General features: G+C 38.6%; 1 protein-coding gene across 2 annotated transcripts in view; it reads right to left on the bottom strand.

Annotated features, from left to right (window-relative positions):
* LOC113021946 (guanine nucleotide-binding protein G(s) subunit alpha) overlaps positions 1-16,457 on the bottom strand; it is a 36,189-nt gene that overhangs the window by 9,742 nt on the left and 9,990 nt on the right. For both annotated transcript variants that reach the window (XM_026166838.2, XM_080301591.1), the window contains exons 3-5: positions 16,178-16,232; positions 15,422-15,541; positions 8,011-8,108 (exon numbers count right to left, since the gene is read on the bottom strand). In XM_026166838.2, coding sequence (XP_026022623.1) covers positions 8,011-8,108; positions 15,422-15,541; positions 16,178-16,232 — 273 coding nt within the window. The remainder of the gene's footprint in view (positions 1-8,010; positions 8,109-15,421; positions 15,542-16,177; positions 16,233-16,457) is intronic.

The following is a 16,457-nucleotide window of genomic DNA, read 5'->3' as shown; positions in this document are numbered from 1 at the left end:
CAATCGGCTCCAAATCTTGTGCTGCTGGAGAGAGGCCAGAGAGAGGGAGAGACAGACAGAGAGAGGAGAGGGAAAAGAAGGGAAGAAAGGCAGAAGAAGGGGACAGAGAGGAATGGAGCGAGCAACAAAGAGACAGAAAGAAAGAAATTCAGGGAATGGAGTGGGTTAGAGGAAACAGAGGGAAAAGTGCACGAGAGAAGAAAAGGACAAAAAAAGAAGGAAGGCAATTAAAGAACTAACACACGAGGAAAACAGAGAAAAGTGAACAGATTATAAGAGTAGGAAAGGTAGGAGGAGACGAGAACAGAGTGAAAGAGAAAGACAAAAAGAGAACGAAAGAGAAGAATCAAAGATAAAAATAAAAAAAAATGAACAGGATAGTGAAACATTAATAAAAGAATGGAAAGTTTAGAGGAAAAAAAGAACATAAAGAGAAAAGTAAAAGGAGAGCATAAAAACTTTAAAGAAACTGACAAAGATGGGAAAGAAACGTGACAAAAAATGAAATTAATTGATGAACAAATGATCAGAAATCAAAGAATAAAAGAAAGCAAAAAAGAAACAAACAAGAGCATGAAGAAAACTTTTTAAAGCGAGACAAAGCCCAGAGAAAAGTCACGAAGAAACCTTAAATGAGGCATAAAAATGAAGAAAACCCCCCAAAGGACCAGAAAGGAAAATACAAATCCCGTACAGTAAAGTAAAAAAGAATACAAAACTCAATGAAAGAAAGACAACGACAAGAAGAAAAATAAAGGAAAAGTAACTAAGTAAACACGAGACATCTAAACAGCATTCAGAAAAATCACAAGACGGCGAGATTACAGCAGCAAAGTTTCCCACAGCTGCCCGTCTCCAAACACATTTACACATTTAACATCTGCAGCTTGCACACACCTGGAAATTTCATTTAAACATCTTCAGGATAACACACAGTGACACTGCCACCCCATCAAAACACAAAAAAAATCAGTTCGTCTTTGCCCCCATCCCTCATCTCCCCTCCCTCCTCCTTCAGGATGAGTCAGAGACTCAATCTCAACCATTTTCTGTCCCTGCACAAACACCGCCACACATCACGGAGAGACAGAGAGAGGCGAGAGCAGAGGAAGGACGGGGGGAGAGAAGAGGAGTACGAGGGTGCCAAAGAAGTACTTTAGGGGGACTCTGGCACATTATCGCTGGGATAACGTTTCAAAGAATCCACAATTAATAAACACGGTGGTAACTCTCGGCCGGTATCATGGCCAGGCGGCACAAACGTAACGTCTCTGAGTGACTTCTCCTACAGTTACAAACACCCCCAATTTAAAAAAAAGACACTCCTAACATTTGAGAAGAAGAAAACCAAACAAAATATATAGCAGAGATTAAAAATCCACTACATCAGGTGTTGCAAATCTATGGCGTGGCGCTGTTTATATTATTTTATGCAAAATCCTGACGTTATTTTGCATTATAGATGGCACAACTAATTTTTAACAAAGTAATAGAAAATTACTTTCCCCCCCAAATACATTATTACTTTATCCACTTTAATATATGAACAAATGGAACATTAGCATTTCATTGGGGCTCATGTTTAAGATTCTATGTATTTTTTTTGTTAGTAAAGTGTTGCATATGGAAGGAATGCTTCATAAAATAATGCATAAAAAAGTCTGTTTCGCAAGAGTCCTTCAAAATAAAAGCCTGTAAAAACAAAACACCTTCACTCCCAGCTTCAGGTCAGGTACTCCTCGTCATATTTTAACACAACGGGTACCTCTATACTGTCATTTAAAAATAAAAAAGCAGTCAGACAATAAGGTAACAGGAGACCTAAACAATATACAACATCAATATCGTTCTGGTTCAAGAGACTAAATAATTAATTTATCCAATTTTACGTTGTTCCGTGTTTACTAAGCCACATACCAGGAGCTGTGCACCGGCTACTATACCAGCAACTTGTCCGTGTCTGATTACAGCAGTTTTTTGGGGGTTTTTTTTTTTTTTACTTGACCTCAGTGTGTCGACATGGCTGAAAAGCTCAAACAATTATGCTTGCCTTACATGCTTGTGCATATCCTGGAAGAAAGTTCACGCTCTGCATCAAATCATTTTTATCAATCGTTTAAAAAAAGAAATAAAAGTCGGTCTGACAGCTTCAGCAAATGCTTAAAAAACATTTTCTCTCAAATTAGCTTTCATTTATATTTTTCACAGATTGAGAATAAAAGCAGCTACGTAATGTGTTCTCGTGAACTCAATTAACGTTATTTCACTTATTATCTGTTTCCTGACAGCTCCACTCCACACTGAAGGTGTGTGTAAGGAGGTGAGACAGGAAGAAAGAGGGTAGGTAAAGAAGAATGACGGTGTAAATGACAGCAGGGTCAGACAGATGAAACAAGACCCCTGCAGAGGAATTACATGAATAATGTACTTATTTTTGGATGTACAGTTTGTTACATGTTACAAAGTCAGGGAAGCAAATGTTTAAGTTCAGGCTGATGTTGCCTTAAAGTTAAAAGAATGATCTCCAGTCAATTTTTTCCTCTCGGTGTGAGGAACAGAGCTTACAGGAAAACAATCTTCATATGATCAGCAATGATCATAAACAAACACAAAATGATTCATGGTATTTTCAAAAAATCCAGAAAAGGTGAAGACTGTGTAAAGCTTACAAAGGACTTGTGCTAAAGTATGTACAGCTTTGTTCACTGTTTCCAAATATGCAGTTGTCTCCAACTGGTCAGCAACATCTCATTATTGGCTTAGTTTTCCATAACTTCCTTTTGGCCACATGTTTGCATTATTTCTTTGTCTTTAGGCCACAAGTACAAGCGTCTTTCTACTTCTCATTTGAAGGAAGGGCTCAGATTTGGTGGCAATCTGCTTTTTAGAGATGGAGGAGACGATGCCTCTGCAGACAAAAAGCAAGCTGCCACTTAGCTTAGAAGCATATCTGTCTCTGTCCAAAGATGAAATCTGCTTACCACCCACACTAAAGTCTTACAAAACATGGAAAAAAGGTGTAACCTTTAGATGTTTCACTGAGATGACAAGAAGCTACAACTAAGGACATGACTTTAAAACAGTTAGTTGATCCTCCAATAAGCCATAATAATATCAAAAATAAAAATAAAATAAAAGAGGTGTATTATAAATTAATATTTGCAAAAATATGTGCAAGACTCGACATATTTAAAATCAGGTACTTATTCAACAATTAATTGTGATTTCTCTTAATTTGGTAAATTAATGAGGAAAAATCCTGAAATTTACAGAGGTTTAGGTAAAAAAATAAAATCTCAAGAAAAATGCGTGAAATTTATGATATTATTGAAAAAGTTTGGGAATATTTTTGAGCAATATGGCAGTATTTTCAAAAGATTAGCCATGCTGCACTTTTTACAATTGCATGTTGTCATACAATAAATACCACATAAATAAAAGAAACCACACAAATATTTAACCCTCTCTGAGTTAACAAGTATCTAACACTTAAACAAGTCTCTCTTTTTAATCCCTCTCTTTTTTATGGCATCTTGTTGAGTGTCCTGTAGCCACAGAGCCTCCTCCACACTGCCATACTACCTGGCCAGATTACCCAGCATGCCCTTAGGGGAAAAAAATAAAGCAAACCTTATATTTCCTAAAGTTTATAAAATTGGGAACAGCAGTCAGATACGTTTCAACTTGATCTTTGATCCAATTAAATCTTTCTTAAAATAATAATATAATTTGCGCTCACCATACTGAAGCTTTGGACAGGTGATATTCCCCTTTCACAGAGGTTTTTAAAAATGCTTTACATTTCTTATGATGATAAGAAATGTAAGGGTTATTATAAAATAAACACTTATTGCTAACCCCAACTGCAAAAAAGACTATATTTGAATAGTCCATCTTATATTAGGAATGATGCTGCATGCCATTTGAAGTGGAAAGTCAGAATTCCACTGGATTTTCAACTCAAACGCCCCCTCCAGTTGGACTTCCCACTCGGAAAGTCAGCAAAGTCACACCAACTCCAACTTTGGAATCCAACATGGCAGTAGCAGTAAAACTGTAGAAAGTGCAGTCTGTACTACCACTGTTGTGTATTTGTGACTCGCCAAATAAGGCCTACAAAACCTCTAACGTCCCACTTTGACATGATGTGGAAGCTCGGCAAAAATAAAAGCAACTTTTCTTTCTTTTAAACATCTGTTTCTTATAAATTTGTGTCTTAAATCTCAAAGAATCCCTCTTATTTTCTGGATATATGTACCATTTTTGTCTTGCAAATTTTACCACTGCAAGCCTGGATATTTGCAAGGTTAGGAATATTATACAAATAATATAAGAAACTTAGAATAATACCCCTGGCTGTACTATGCCCATAGATTTGTGATTTATGCATTTGTCTGACATGCAAAAGATCCCTGGTTCAAGACGAGCAGGAGACAAAAAACCCTCGGAGATTAGGTCAGGAAGGATAACCAGCATAAAAATCATAAATCAAGTATGGGAAGCCATCCACTGTGGCATGCTGTTTGTTAGCAAGGGAGCGCCCAAAAGAAGCTTGGATTCGCCTTTGTTATGTGTATGAGGTAACAGAGTCTGTGAAGTGATGAGTAAAGCAATTTGAAAAAATAAATAAATAAAAATTACGATTTTTTTCTCTTTTCCACTTATCTTGAAAATTCTTACACTTACAGCGACACTTACACACTGCTATACTGTATATGATGAGACAATAGAAACCTGACAAACCCTTCGCCTCAGCCCTGTTGGGCAGAGGGGGCAACGAGGCACTGAGTGGACTTTGCATTTGAACATCTTACAGTTAGAGTGCATCCTCAATGCATAGGGGAAAAACAGCAACAATAATGATGCATCACGGCGGAGCATGACGGAGCAAAAAGAGAACCGGTGAAGCTTCAGTGACTTCCTTCTAATCACACAGAGACAAAGCATCAGTGCCATGTCAACTTCTTCTTCCCTTTTTTTTCCTGATTTTATCCCCCCCTCCCGATCATGACACGGGTCAGGTGATCTTTGCAAAGAGAGAGGCAGGAGGTGTGCATGGTGGGCCTCACTTTTCCTGTGCTGATCCAGGGTTGACATTTTCATTTAATGCTAACAACCTTCATCAATAATGCTGAAGTTGTCTCTCTCTTCTAACACAGTCGCTCATTCTTTCTCCTTCTGCAGCCTGCCTGGGTTAAAAATAGCTCTCCCCTCTCTCTTTCTCTGCTTCTCCGTTTACATAAGCACACAGAGGGGGGAGGGGAGCACTTCCGGTCTGGCCACCCAGCCCAACATCTGATCCATCATAACACTGGGGCTGCTGGGTGTGGAGAAGAGGAGAGGAGAGGAGAAGAGAGGACAGAGGAGAGGAGAAGGGAGGAGAGGGTTCCTGCAACAGAAGAAAACCCTCATTCAATTTCAATCTCTCTTTTCGATCTTTTGTCATTTTCAATCGCTGTCTCTCCTCAGATGCGTGAAACGCCGCATGTGTTCAATCACACTTCTTACAGTGATGGTTTTTCATGATCATCTCACTGACAGCCTGTGCTGTCAGCCCACCCGCCTCCCACAAAACATAAGAGTGCCACACACACGCAACTGTGACTGCGACAAACAACTGTGGTCGCATTTGCAACATGGAAATGACATGCATACACCCCCCCCAATGACAACATACGCTCACAAAGACAGTAACTGAGTAACTAAAGTAACTGAGTACACTCATCAAAAATACGGCACAAAGTACAACTTCACATGCAGTAGAACTTCTAATTCTACTTTTTGGAAATGTATACAGAATTCACTCCTCATTCATTTGATTGCTTGAGTTACTACAGTGAGATTTTATGTAAAACATGCCACACAGAGCTGAAGGTGGACTTGGTGGCATGTAGTCCCTACAGATTAACAGTAAATCCTGGGAGGCAAAGTCATTCATTAAGCGTTTCATCAAATAGTTGATTTAACTATTTGTAACATATCAAAAGTCTTACAATTTGAACATGAATTTGTGCAGTACAACTTTACTTTTTGCTTCACTCCTTCCTCTTTTGATCTAAACCCAAAGGTTAGAAACTCGATAACTAATTATATGTGAAGCAGTTTAAAAATAGTTCCCCCTTAACCGGCTGCTACAGTAAAATATGCCATTTGAATTCATGCATCACCGTTATATCTAGTCATTTATTGCATGCTATGACCATGCAATAAATGACGAATATAATGCTATGAGAGCTTTTATATTTGATACTTGCTTTAAACACACAACGACAAATGAAACAGTCAGCACACGTCCCATACTGACGCATGTGATCGTTTTGTGTCTTATAATGAAGCCAGACTGGTTGGGGAAGTTCAAGCTAATGTTCCTCTAAATATGTTCCAAATTTCAATGCAGAAAACACAAAAAGATGTTCCAGGAAGATTAACCAATTCCCCATCAGTGAAAACACACACACTATCACCATCCAAAAGGTCTGCACTTTGTTTAGCAAAGACTAACCAGAAATCCACCTGACAGAAAAAACCAATTGCCAGCACATGGAAACGAAACCTTTCAACAGTCCAATTCACAGCAGGAACATCTGTAACCAAGCATCATGGAAACTTTAGATTGGGTGAGCACAAATTTTAGTCAGAAAATGACCAAAATCGCAATTAATTGGTGCGACCAACACCGGCCATCTGTGATGCTTCTTTACACCCATGCTAGCAGCTCTTTGAGGCTTTATGGAGGCATTGAGGTGCTCTAAGCTAAATGCTGACGCTATGACACTAACATTTACCGTTTTTACTACCTTAGCTAAACATTTAAGCTAATATTTGCTAATTAGCACAAAATAGGAACAATAGTTGAACCAATGCAATGAACACATTTTTACTAATTATGCCACAGTTTGGCCTGACACATTAGTGGCTGCTTGAGGGAACTGTGACGTCAACACAGCACCATAGTCATAAATGTGAGCACAAGAAGTAGCAGTGTACTTTTCAATGATAAACACTTGAATATCAAGCCTTTGCCCACATGCGGTGCGTGCCTTCATTTTCAGTTTTTCACGTGCACAAAGTTATTGTCTGTAGGATTCAATATTTCTATAAAGTTTTCTATGTGCTGGGGTCTATTGCTACCTGTTGCTCTGGCATGCTCTCAACAGCACTCGTTACCATGTGGAAAATCCATGTTTTAATAAATAAGCTATGTCAACACGTGCATGGGTAAGTGTCAAAACTGAGAAGAAAATTTAAATGGTCATAATAGTATGCAAACAAAGCGATTGCTAAGTTTTAAGCAGGTTTTTTTTTTTGCAGAACATATAATCGCAGGCTTCAGGTTACAAAAGCTAGAAGGTGCATGGCAAACCAAAACGTCACCAAAGGACACTGCACACCAGCAGCTGTGATGCCATTTTTGGCATACACAAGCCACAACTGCAAGTATAGACTGCCTGCAACATTTCATACTGAAAGTGGCTTTAACCTTTATAGAAAGGTTTTAGTCCAAACTACAAAGGGAATCCCCTGGTGTCCCCACAAGGGAACTATCCACTGGGGACAACTAACGTGAGTCAGAGGTTTCATATTAACCAATTTAATGGTAGCTCAAATATTTCAGTCAATACTAAAGTGGTGGACCAACTAACAAAATACCAACACCATAACAAAGTCCACAAATCCTTTAAAAAAAAAAAGAAAAAAGAAAAGAAAAAAGAGACAACACATCATTATTTCCAGCCTAAAGAAATGATCTACAAAATAAACTAGCCAAAATAAATACACTTGACAAAGTAGCACTGCATTCATTATCACCATTTATCTTCACACATTGAGCTCACATAAACCACAGGGAAACAACCCAACCCAACCCCCCCCAGAGCACACATTAAATGGTTTATATGTCTCACCTTTGAGTGTCAAAACCCGAAGAAGGAAGTTCTTAGAAATGTGCCCGTATTTAACTGCTAGTGTACGTACAGAGGTGAAAATAGTATAAGAAAAGCAAAGACTCACTATTGTGCGCAGTCAATGAGTTGATATTCGTTGGACCTTTCCCAGCATGCCCGCACACCTTCGTCCTGCCAGAGGATCTTTGCGTGGTCATAAAACTCCTGAAAAGACAAAAGCTTGTTTGGATCAGCAACACATCTGAGATCTGCGGCTTTCTGCGACTGGAAACAGGGTAACTGATTGTAAAAACAAGAATTACCACCTTATGGTTGTTAACCTCCACCAACACCTGAAGTTGCATTAATTAATTTCAATTACGATTTACAATAAATCAAATCTCCCTCCCTATAGTCATGCGTCACATATCCACAAGGTTTCTGGGAATGCACGGGCGTGGTTGGAGAAGTGCACGCCCAGATTTCGGCAGGTGTGTGGAGAAACTACAGCCAGACATCATTATTATCAAATGAGACAAAATATTTCTGATGTCCTGATTTTTAAATAACTGCAACGTGATCTAATTTGCAGAGACGCTTATCTCCAACTTTTCCCCATTTTTGTTCACTGTGAGGCGAGGGGACCATGAAGGGCGCCGGACAGACAGGTTAGACATTTTAAACAAAGTAGAGCCAGTAAAAGTTAAGACTTCATACAGTTTTAGCAATTCAGCTTACATCTGTCAACTTATGTTACCCAGTTACAATTGGCTAAATCACCCAGTGTTGTATGTCAGATGTTTCTTTGTGCTGGAAGTGATAAACTCCTAGTCTGTATGTTCCTCACTTTCTCTCTCTCAACAGCGCATGTTTTTGGATTTTTGGGGGCCTTTTGGGCCACGCATTATGCATTACAGATGTTGGATATCATTAACTTACAGGGCCTTTCACACAGGAAGCAACATGTGCTGTGTTGACCTCCAAAAGTTGAGCAAACAGTCCAAAATATGTGCTAAGCTAGCCTTAACACATAATTGTTTGCAACCACATGTAGCGTATACATGTTCTATTCGTCACACAAATGTTCACTTCAATTCAGTTCAGTTATATTTATATACCGGAAAATCATAACAACCGCTGCCTCAAGGCGCTTTATACTGTAAGGTAAAGACCCTACAATAATAAAGGGAAAGCAGTTAAAGTTGGTCAAATGTGACTAACACTTACTGCTGTCGCATTTAGTCAGCTTTTGCAGGACATTCTGATGTCACAGTGAAGTTTACCTTTGACCTTTTAAATATAAAATGCCATCGCATAATTATTTTATTGGATTAAGCATTTGTTTATATTTCCTGTGATGTCACTGTGACCCTGATCACTATAGTGTAATCAGTTTAACCGAGTTCAGTTTCATGAAATCGCCTGAAAAGTGTTCAAGAAATGTAGCGTTTACAAGGCGGGATACAGAAGGACCGACAAACTAACGATCTGCTCTTAATATTAGTGACTAGTTATACATGAAAAAGTTGAGTGTGATCTTGGACAGGCCTGTGTCCCTTTCTTACAGCTGTATTTTTCATCTGGTTCTCGATGGCTGAAACCGTTTAAGGACAGCCGAGGGGGGCAGTGATACACCCCAGCTTAGTTTGGAGTTAAAGGCCGGCTCGCCGAGGAGCAGCAGATGAGCAAACTGATATAAGCAGGAAACAGAGCAGTTCACAGAGTTCATGTAGAAACGGAGAGCTTTGTACCAACACAAGGCTAGACTGTCACTACGCAGGGGCCTATCTTCACTGTGATCTAGAATTGTCACATACAATGGAGACAGGCACAAATAAGCCATTATGAGACATAGAGTTAAACTGTATACTATTAAAAAAAATCAGGAAGGATTAAGTAGGATAATGGAATGAGTAGAAGTCATGGGTTATCAGCTGAGCCTTTCACTTTAGAGAAGTGGCCTTTTGGGTAATTTGTACGTTCTGTATATGAGTGGCAATCTATTGTTAGTGTGTGGAAAGTAACATAGACAAAGTTACTGAAAATCGCCATAAAAGTGTTACCAGCTTCAGTGTAATTGTTAACCAAATGCTGGGCACTGTGTTTTCCACCTATCACTGCAGAGTTGGTCCGACAAGTAAAGACTAGTTAAAGGCTATGAGCTGGGCTAGAATCAAAACACTCTGAGAGATATAACTTGCTATGTAGCAAGTCCAGTATAGCTAGGCTTCATCTACATTAGCTGGGGAGGGTGGGTAACTAGCTCTCTTTGTTAACCCATTCTTTTTTTAGGCTCTGCGCATGCTCATGTAAAAAGGGGGCATTTGATGTATCCCTTGACTATTCCTACAAACAGAATTTAAAGACTGAATGTTGCCTACTTCTGACAGAGGGATAGGTGATTAAGATACATACAGGATATAAGAAATTAAACAAAAATGCAACAAATAAAGAGGACATGGGATTGGGTTTTTTTTTTTTAAATTATGGTACGCTATCAGAAGCTGCTGTGTGTTTCTAACTTGATGACTACAAAAGGTGCAAAGTGTGAAACTATAAAACATATTATAGGCTACTCAGTTCATTCAGGTGGGTCACATGACCTAATGCATGAGTTGTAGAAATAAGTTTAATTCGTCACCAGATCAAAGTGAACACGATTTTACTCATAGGCTAAAAACACAATTAGCTGCAGTTCGCAGAGTATAAAACAAACTTGGGAGAGGTTGGCAGCACAGGGCCTTTTGCATGTTCGCATGTTCCCAACGAGTCTGCTTCCTAAAGGTATGGATCAACAGGTTACATGTATAAAACACATTCCTTCTGCAGAAAATCTTTATCGCTCTTAGAGCACGCTCTAAACGCGGTGATTCTGAAACGACTGTGGTGATCTAGCTAAGTTCAATTAGCGCACAAAACTTTGGCTTTCAGCTCGGCATTCCACAGAAACCCACTACCGGTAATCTTGCTTCATAGTACACTCATCTGAAAAGTTAACCCTGGGAACTTTTTATCTTCTGACATGTTGCACAAAGTGAGATTTTGCACATGACATAAATGTTTGGCATTAAGGTGCTGTCACACTTTTTCAAAAGGCACTGCTCAACTCAGGAAACAGTTGTTACTTAACAGAAGAACTAACTGGTCATGTATCCGCCACTGCAGTTTTTAGAATTTATTTTATTTTACGCATGTGGATTTTAACTTTAACGTTTCGCTGTATCCGATTGATTGATCGTCCCCAAAGTGCATGCATACAGGTGAACTGTATGCACTTACTTGTTGTCTTTACACACACAGTCTTATTCATTATTGTTATTTTAATTTATCCCTGTAGACTGTGGGAAGAGCTCAGAGCAACGTTTTGGACGTGCTGGAATTCAGAAGGACTAATGATCGTGACAATGACATTAACTTCCTTCTGAACCAACTTAGAAAAACTGAATGTAATGACGTAAAAACAAGTGAGACTGTAATTGCATCCTGGATTTAAGGGCTTTGAATTTATAGTTTAGGATAGCTAAAAGCTGTGTCAGCTGGGAAACGCTCTAATGCTCCTCCAACCCTAAACTGGATAAACAGTTAAGAAAATAGAAGCAGATGAACATTTTTCAGAATAAATGATCAATCGAAAGCAATAAGCACCATTTGAAATAAATTGCAGCAAAGAAAAAAAAGTGCACACAAAAACTTTTTATAAATATTGCTAAATATAATTTCGTTTAATAATTTGTTTACCCTGCCAAAAAAACAAAAACCCAACAACTACAAAGGATGTAATTTGTTATCATGATCAGCTCAACTACAAAAAGAAAAGGCCAAAAGAATCTAATAATTAAAATAACATAAAAAAGTGGGAAAGTTTAAATCTGGGTGAAATCTGTATCCATTGGTTGTTTTGTCAGACCAGCTTGTAAATCAGCTAACAATGTTGGCTTTAAGAAGAAAAGAAGTGTTTCAGTTAGGAGCAACAACTAACTCACTTATTCTCTTTTTTAACTTTATTTTGTTAAATAATACAGTAACCAGTAATATGTAAATATGGCTTTACCAATAAATTTGTTATTTTATTACCAGTTTCTTTCCCTTACAGTTTATGCAGGACTGTAAACTTCCTGCTGTATAAAAAGCTACAATAGCTATGCAAAGTTTTCATGTTAAGAACTGGAGCTTGCTTATAGACCCAATCTGAGATGCTGTGCTGCAGTTATCATTTAATTATATTTAAAAGGGTTCCTACAGAATTAGAATTAAAGTATCATTTATATGTTTTAGAAGTGTATGTGTTTATTAAGGCAGGGGTGTCTGTGTGAATGACTAAGTCTTTTATTTTTATATATTATTTTTAATTGCAAATCAATACACTTAGACAATGAAAAATGATAAGAGCATAAAATAAAACAGATAAATCTTTATGCCAAATCCACAGATGACCTTTATTTATTTCCCATCCTTTTTTGATGCATCTCGGCCTTATGTACTTTTTCATGGTCACTTTCATTTAAAGACTTCCTGCATATTTGTTACTGTAAAACGAAAGTGAAGGGGTTGGTGAATTTGTAAACACACACACCCCACCTGTCTGTCCTGAAAGAGGGATCACTCCTTTGCTCCTCTCCCTGAACGTTCCTTTTCTTTTTACCATCGAAAGGCTTTTAAGGATAGGGTATGCTGTGTGCTGCAAACAGCTGAGCACAGGTATGCAAAAATCAGTCTACAAAGACTAAGTTAGTACAAAAGTTTTTCTTTTAAAATAGAAAAAAAAGTTCAGTGCTTAATGTTTACAAAGAAAAAGTAATTTTAGTGAATAATAATTATGAGGATTGTTGATTAGACATAAAGCTTCGAGGGGAAATTCACAAAAAGCCTGTGGATATTCAACACAAGCCCTATGCTTATTGTCTGTCTACAGTGAAAGGCAGCGTCAACCAGTCAAACTGGTTTCCAGTAGACCCTAAGGCCAGGCAAGGGGGAGCGGGAAGAGGAGGCAGCTGAGGAGGAGCCGACCCCATCATTTCTCTTTCCTTAACAAATACGCGTTCAGATGGACAAACTGTTCAATTTTTGATGCTCTTTAAACACTGCTTTAAATAACCAGCTATCACTGTGAACTTTTCAAAAATCACAGCAGTACTTCACTAGCAGCACTGCCTTCACGTTTGGATTTACTGTAATCCTCAACACCCTAAAATTAAAAAGAGTTCTGGTTTTTCCCTCCTGCAGTGGAAGTCTAGTGACGGACGGACAGCCCGAGGGAAGGGTCAGCTCGAGATAGGCCCACATAATAAATTTGCCATGACGTAACAGAGACAATATCAGGAGACTTCCTTTTGCTTACACACAAATACGCTCACTCTTTACTGGAAACTCAGCTGTAAACGACAAATGTACAAGACAAATGTACACGAAAGGAGCAACCAGTTTAAACACTAAGGCCACCATGCTGGAAAAACACAGACTCTGTGTTCTTTTCCCTCTATGTAACCGCTCCCCTGTTAGACAACAACTGAGTAATGCTGCACTCAGGAGTTTCATTTATTTTCTGCTTATAGAGATTTACTCATCAGTTAATTTGACCTATATACAATAAACATAGAAAGTATAAGATCACAAAAAAGAAAAGCTGCAAACTCACATTTGGGAAACTAAAGTTAGGGATTTTTTCCCCCCCGTTTATCAGAAACTATCACTATTAAAGACCCGGTTGTTTGAATCCCTGCTTTAACAGTGATTGTCAGCTTCTCACAGATGGCGTCCCAAACGCAAAGGACGTGTTTTTCACTGTGTGTGGTTGCATGATCATAATCTTATTGTCAGATTTGTCAGCAGATAATGGGGATAGTTATAGGGCCAAAACAAAATATTCATTCACTTTAAACATGCATTTACTGAATGTGTTAAAAACAAAAACAAAAAAAACAACAACACTTTTTTTGAATGTATGATTTCCTTAAATTTTAAATTAGTACATAATTTAAATGAAAAACAACCAGATAAATGAAGAAAGGGAGATGGATGCAGGGCAGGACACAGGCTGATCTGGTGTAGAGATAATGGTGTGTTTTTCAGTATTAGCGCACCTTCATACACTAACCCACCTCAGGAAACCGGTCGTTCCATCATCTCAGCAGACAAATCAGAGTAGCATACATACATAATTCCACCATGTGAACAGGAGCCGTCAGTTCGGCATACAGACGACAAAAGGTCTGTATGCCAAACTGTAAATTGGCAAGTCAGGGTGTCATAAAGTGTATGCTGATTTGAGAACGTAAGCTGACTGGACAGAACACCGGCATCGCAGCGACGCACAGAGAAACGGAGAGCCAACATCTCCTGACCCCTCTGTCCCCAAAAGTGGACCAGGTGAGAGACCACCTCATCCATAGCTGCAACAAACTGTTCCCAACATAAGCTCATCTATTGAAACATTTTCAACTTTTGCTTCTTTTGCATGATCTTGGCTCTAGCTAAGCTAAAGTAAGCGATTGGGCTTTTAGGGTGGAGGAAACACATTCAACATCTGATTCGCTATAGTAAAAATGCAAAAAAGTAATCAATGTGCCACATTCAATTAAAGATCAATGTAATTTAAAAAAAATCTATTTTTTTAAATAATCATTGGATGCAAAATTGTAATTGAAATTAAAATTTAATTAACTGCCCACTGTTAGATAGTTAACAAAAAAAAGCTTGAATTTTGCGGTCATTGTGTACTTACTGAAATATTGGAGATTGTTCAGTAGCGAAACACAAATTTAAAGCCAGAATACTTAACACACAAACTGATTCTGTGGCCGCAGATTTCAACCCCAAGGGGCGTCCAGTGAAGGGTGAACATTACTTTGTAAAATATGATTGATCAACTAATCTGGAACACCAGTCTTAATAACAGAAAGACATGAGCAAATAAATCAATGAATCAATCTCCAGATCAGTGGTGGGACCTTCATCGACTTCCTCCCAGGCCGCTGGGAGCAGACTGGTCTACGCGTTTATGGAAGACATGTCCCTCTGGACACATTTAGGTTTATTACAGACAATTAGAGTTAATCGGCGGTGTGGTACTCTCAGGTGAGAGGCTCATTCAATTGACAACCTCCCAAGCGGAAGCACACTTGCTAATTACTGAATCACCACGCAAACACACCAGGCGGACTCATACAGGCTGTCGCGTGATACCTTACTCACCTCTAGCACAACTAGCCAGAACACCTGTAAGATTCAGCAGGTTAGTAATGAGAATCTGACACATTTACACCTGTTAGTGCAAAATAGCAGGAGCGATTTTACAACAAAAAACACCCACTGGGGAAAAAGAGATTTGATTTATTAACTTGCAGCAGCTTTGTTTAAAACCAAATTGCTCTTCAAAAATTGTGCTGTTCAATTTTGTTTTATTGTCTGATCACATGTTTCATTGTGTCACGACATTCATTATTTTCTTTACACACAGATCAAGAGGTTCGAATGAAAGCAGAAGGAAACAAACTGCATTTAAAAGTCAGAGATCTGAGATGAAGTACAGTTGAACTTACTGTAGGAAAATCAAAATCCTTCTGGTTTACTAGGTTCAGGACATAATCAATCCGAGACTGGTTCTCAGGACAGGCTAACTGGCAAGGAGGTGTGAGCGTATTCATGGCCGCCACAATCGTCTGTATGAAAAGAACACACAAACACAAAAAGCCTCATTCATTAATATTATTCATAAATGTGTTTACACTGCCTCAAAACGGCTTTAGATACAAATTTTCATCATCTTAGCCCCTCAGTCACCCACGCCTAGAGGCTGTTTAGCCATCGCCAACAACCACCACCTGCTAGTGATAAATCTGTATTCCCCATGTGGTTGGAGGTATTCGAGACTGCACCGCAAGCCTCCATCTGATTGCTTTGGTCGCTAGCAGGTTGCTTCTGCACTTTTTGAAATTTCTCCACCACCCAGCGAGTGGGTAGTGGGTGTTTGTAGACGAGATGATGCAAACTACAAGTGACTGTGACAATGTGGTACTGCCCAAAGTAACAGCAAGGAGAGTTGTGGTGCAGCAAATTTTTGTAACGACTCCCAGCTGGTTGGGAGCGCACATGGGGTCGCTGACCGGTCTGAAGCAATGTGTGACTGAAAGCCTCCTCGCTTAGAATACAGCATTGAGTTTTGGATTTTTTTATTTATTTTTTTAAGAAGCTATAATCCATGTTTTTTCCTCTTTTAGCCAAAAACCTGCATATCAGACAGAACATTACAAAGAAACATCATTCATCTATCAAAGGAAAAAAGAACAGTGTCTTACCTCTATAGCTTCTTTAATGTTGTTTTTAATATCATGAATTTTCTGTTTTTTCTCCCTGTGAAGAGAAGAGTTCGCATGTGCTTTATTTATTTATCACTTAAAAGCATAGATGGCAACTAGCTTTAATTGACCTAAGCTACAAAGGTTAACAGTGAATGATGACATTTAAAGAAATATTCATGTACAGCTATAAATCCAAATATGGCCATCGCAGTGCAACAGGGACAGGAAACAATATTTTTAAATAAAAACTGTAATTACACAGAGATGTTTTGTTTCT

The sequence above is a fragment of the Astatotilapia calliptera genome, chromosome 5 (genome assembly GCF_964374335.1).
Source record: "Astatotilapia calliptera chromosome 5, fAstCal68.1, whole genome shotgun sequence".
NCBI classification, from domain to species: domain Eukaryota; kingdom Metazoa; phylum Chordata; class Actinopteri; order Cichliformes; family Cichlidae; genus Astatotilapia; species Astatotilapia calliptera.
This window is presented reverse-complemented; position numbering and strand designations above follow the sequence as displayed.